Source organism: Silene latifolia, chromosome 9 (genome assembly GCF_048544455.1).
Source record: "Silene latifolia isolate original U9 population chromosome 9, ASM4854445v1, whole genome shotgun sequence".
In the NCBI taxonomy this organism is placed as follows: Eukaryota; Viridiplantae; Streptophyta; class Magnoliopsida; order Caryophyllales; family Caryophyllaceae; genus Silene; species Silene latifolia.
Window position 1 is genome coordinate 18,786,561 of NC_133534.1, and position 4,817 is coordinate 18,791,377.

General features: G+C 36.1%; 1 protein-coding gene across 1 annotated transcript; it reads left to right on the plus strand.

Moving 5' to 3' along the window:
- The first annotated feature begins 2,268 nt into the window (after nucleotides 1–2,268).
- LOC141600674 (uncharacterized) lies at nucleotides 2,269–3,513 on the plus strand. The gene has a single exon (XM_074420917.1). The coding sequence runs from the start codon at nucleotides 2,269–2,271 to the stop codon at nucleotides 3,511–3,513; it is 1,245 nt and encodes a 414-aa protein (XP_074277018.1).
- Nucleotides 3,514–4,817: the final 1,304 nt, after the last annotated feature.

Sequence of the window (4,817 nt, forward strand, 5' to 3'; positions counted from 1 at the left end):
CGAGATGGAGAGCTGGTTATAACTTACAAGTTGTAGTGCCAACCATGTTTATTAAGGGCAGCTACCAAATATGTTATCATGGCGCTATATATTTGGATAGACTATAAATAGACGACGAACTACATCATTTTAAAGCACGAATACATACATACATACATACGTACGTACATACATTATACATACCCAATGGGAAAACTTTTTAATGAAATCGTAGGAACTATCTTTGTTGCCTTCGTTGTCCTCCATGCTCTTACGGCTACTGCCCAATCCTCTGGAGGTATCTACTTCTTAGTTATACTTTACTTTTTTTAGTAAATTAAGTTTACGTTATTATTTGATGTACTTCCTTCATCTCACTTTTATTGTCCTTTTTTTCTAAAACTACGTTTTATAATAAAATTACAATTCTAAAGAATACAAAGAAAAAAATATGTGCGTAGGCCGTAATGGAGTAATGAAAATGAGAATTGATGAATTTCTTAGAATTTATAATTAGAAGGAGAAATATCCCTTCCACCCGCCCGCCCCTCTTTTATTAACCTATAGGCTTACTCCCTTCATTCTGGTCATTTATTTACCTTTGATTTTAGCACAAAGAAGAAGAGAATTGGATCGAGGGGACCATTTGTGGGTATGTGATTGAGTGGTAAGTTGACCATATATTATATAGATGATCAAATTATCCTTAAAAAGTATATCCAATGTAGAAAGATAAACAAATAAATTAGACACTTATAAATAGATAATATGTAAACAAATAACCGACACAAAGAGAGTACAAGAAACAAGGCAATAAGTCTCTCTTGGACTCTTATAAGCGTGAAACAAATGGAAAAAACATGTTTCTAACAGTAGTAAGTTGTAACTAAAGCTCATTATTACTAACTAGATATAAGGGTTATTTTAGATACATTACTTCAAACTTAGGAGTTAGGACCGTCTCAAATAAGAATTTGTAATTTAATCTATTTGCATACTAACCTTAATTATATATCCCGGTTTGATTAAAAGGTAGAGCGAATTGCATATCGGAAAAGATCGAGGAAAGTAGTTTGTCCAAGCCATGCAAAGAGAAATTGGAAGATATCAATTCAATGCCGGAAGACATCAAAGATTGCTTTGAGTTTTTGTCAACAAACTTCACCAGCTTTGTAGCGAACAATTGCAGAGAAACCTTGTCTTTTTTTGGTGATCATGAAGATAGCAGTTGCGTACAAAACTATCGTAAATTTGTTAATTCTTGTTTACGTAGCCGACCCAAGGCCGACGACATGGAACGTATGGAATCCTCTTGATGAATCAGGGCAGTCGAGCAATATTTTCAACCCAATATTGCGGTAACTAGTGGTAGACTGGTAGTTAGTCTAATACATATACTAATAATAATAACACCATATTCTCTTATATGTATATGATGAATGATGATGTGTAAAAATCATGTAATCTCCAATAATGAAAGCTTGAATGTACATTAATGGAGAACAACTTGTAAAATATCTTGATGTGATTTAGAGAATTTTTTGGGTAATTAGCGTTAATTACCCACTTAATTTGACAATTAGCGTTTAATTTAACATAATTTGGTTACTAGTGTCCACGTCATCGCTGATTTTTTTTTTCCAGTTTTTTGGCAAAGCCGATATACTTCTTAGCGGCTTGCCTCTTTGTTACTGAAAAAATTCGTCCTCAAGTTACAGTAGCTACTGGAGTGCAAAAAAATGGGTACAAATAGCAAAGCCGCTGAGGTTCTTAGCGGCTTCGCAAGGATTCATTAAAAAAAATTGCAAGTCATAAAGCCGCTAAGAAGTATAGCGGCTTTATGTTTTTTTCCATGCCAGACATTGCAGTAGATACTGGAGTTGTGAGGCACACAAAAAACAGGGGAAGCCGCTAAGAACCTGGGCGGCTTAGCCTCTTATATAAAAAAAAAACCCGAGTAAACACAATCACTCTCTTATTTACACAAACCCAGAAAATCCCCAATTTTATTTTCGAAACCCTAAGTTGCGAAAACCCCAAATTGTCATCCAAATTCGTCCTAATTTCTTTTAATCATTTGCTATCCATCAACCTAGTTCATCCTATATTCATCTAAAGGTATTAATTCATCCCTAATGTACTAGTTTCGTGCATAGAGTAGCAATTAATCCCCAACTTTTGTTTACTAATTTCGATTTATTTTGATTAGTAATTTCGTTTTATTTAGTTTGTAATTGTTGAAATTAGTAGATTGATTGTTGTGCTTAGTATTTAGTTTGATTATTTACAATGGAGGTGAATAATTACCCTTTGACTTGTTGGTGGAATGGTGAAGTTGTGGTAAATGGTGAAGATATTAGCTATAAGGGTGGTTGTGAAACCTTTGTTCTTGTTAGTAGTAATATTAGTTTTAATGAGCTCAAGAATGAAATTTATGAGTCTTTAGAGGTTGATAGATCAAAATTTGAGCTAAATATCAAAATGAAATTTCCAAGTGTAAGAGGTTACAAAGTAGTATCCTTGAATAATGATCTTAGTTTGAAAGTTTTGTGGGCAATTGTGTGTCAATCAAAAGCCGGTTCCATGGATTTGTTTATCGAGTTAAAGCCTATTGAAGAAGATCCTAATTTGTCATTCACAAATATGCTTAGTCAAGTTGAGGATCCTAATTGGCATGTGTCTTTGTCAAGTAATCATGTTGACGAAGTGGCCATAGATGGTAATATTTTTGGAGATGAGATTGAAAATGGGATTGAAGAGGAGGATGCATTGCTTTTGTTGAGTGAGGATGAGGATGATATGGTAGACCTTGTTTCTCAACCATGTACTAACACCCAATTTATCGAACTTGGAGCTTTAGATGTTGGGCATGAAAATAGTTGGTATAAGTCATGTGTGGCTCCATTTAAGAGTGGTGAGGAATTTAGTAAGGGGCAAGATTTTGCAAGCAAAGAGCTTTTGCGACAAGTTGTGACAACCTACAACGTGGCTAGAAACCAAGTTTATAAAATTGCCGAATCAAGACCTCACACCGTGACTTATAAATGTAATAGACAACCGTCACCTTGTAGTTGGTATTTGAGAGCCACTAAAAAAAACATCCATATGGATGTTTTCACAATTGTGTCATACGAAGGGCCACATGAAGCTTCTTGTGTGGTTCGGAAACTATCTCTTGATCATCCAAATTTAAGGGGGGAGTTTATTAGCAATGCTATTAAGCATCTTGTGAAAGAAGATTGGGGGGCTAAGGTGAGTTTGTTAAGGGCATCCATAACAAAGGAGTTCAACTTCAAGATCTCTTATTGGAAGACTTGGATGGCAAAACAAAGAGCTTTGGCGGATCTTTATGGAGATTGGGAGGAGTCTTATGCTTATCTTCCCCGTTACTTAGATGCTTTAAAAGAGGTTAATCCGGGAACCGCCGTTCATTTTGTCAATAAGCCCACTAATGATCCCAATGTCCAACAATTTGATAAAGTTTTTGGTCATTTGGTCCCTCGATCAAAGGCTTCCCACATTGTAGGCCAATAATTACCATAGATGGCACTCATCTTTATGGTAAATATCGTGGGACTATGTTGATTGCAATGGGAGTTGATGCAAATGAACAACTCTTTCCGTTAGCGTTTGCCATTGTTGAGAAGGAGAACTATGAGAATTGGAGTTGGTTTTTGGCTTGCATAAGACATTATGTGACAAATCGTAGAGGTCTTTGTGTCTTGTCCGACCGCCATGCGGGTATTTTGAAGTCAATGAGTCAACCGGGAAGTGGTTGGGAAGAGCCATACGCTTTTCATAGGTATTGTATTAGACATCATGCATCAAATATCAACAAGATGTTCAAAGATTCCGATTTAAAATCAACTTTCTCGGAGACCGCAATGCAATATCAAATTAGAAAATTTGACTTAGGTATGGAGAAAATAGGTTTGATCAATGCGAATGCTAGAGCTTTGTTAGATAGCATCCCTCCAAGCAAGTGGTCTCTTGCTCACGATGGTGGGAAGAGATATGGTTTGAAAACAACAAATATGAGTGAATGTTTCAATGGTGTTTTGAAGGGGGTAAGATTTCTCCCAATTCAAGCCCTTGTAAAAGCCACTTTTACCCGAGTTAACAAGTATTTTGTTGAGAGAAGAAAATTGACAAGGGATAGGTTGTTAGGTGGGTTGAAATGGTCGGACAAAGTTACTAAGACACTAGATGAAATTGAAGAAATAGCCGCCCACCATGAAGTTAATGAACATGATTTTGAGACGGGCCTTTATCAAGTGTCTACATGTCAAGGTCGTAGGCTTGGAAATCGTGCCGGGAGAAGCCACACGGTGCGATTGAATGAAAGGACTTGTACTTGTAATAAGTGGCAAAACTTTCATTATCCTTGTTCACATGTAATGGCGGTATGTCGTGCTTTTTCGATCGACGTGGATCAATATGTTGACCCTTTGTACTCTTCCGGGGAATACCATGGTAGTTATCGCACAATCTTTCAACCAATTCCGGATGAGGGTTATTGGAGACCATGGACGGATAAAACATTGATTCCAAATTATGCTTTGATGAGAGGAAAGGGAAGACCAAAATCAAAAAGAATTCGTAATGAAATGGATGAGAATTCCAAGTCCTCTTATAGTTGTAGTTTATGCAATGTAGAGGGTCATAACAAGCGGTCATGTCCAACAAGGGGGTAATTATTTTTTTTATAAACCATGTTATTAATATTTTGTCATTATTTTTTTTATAAACCATGTTATTTTTATTTTGTAGTTTGATGTAATTTTATTAATGATTTGTGAAGGTCAAATGGAGCGGGCCCGATGGATCCTAGCGTTCTC

Coding starts and splice junctions, on each gene's coding strand:
- LOC141600674 (XM_074420917.1), top strand. CDS start 2,269: ATGGAGGTGAATAATTACCCTTTGACTTGTTGGTGGAATGGTGAAGTT.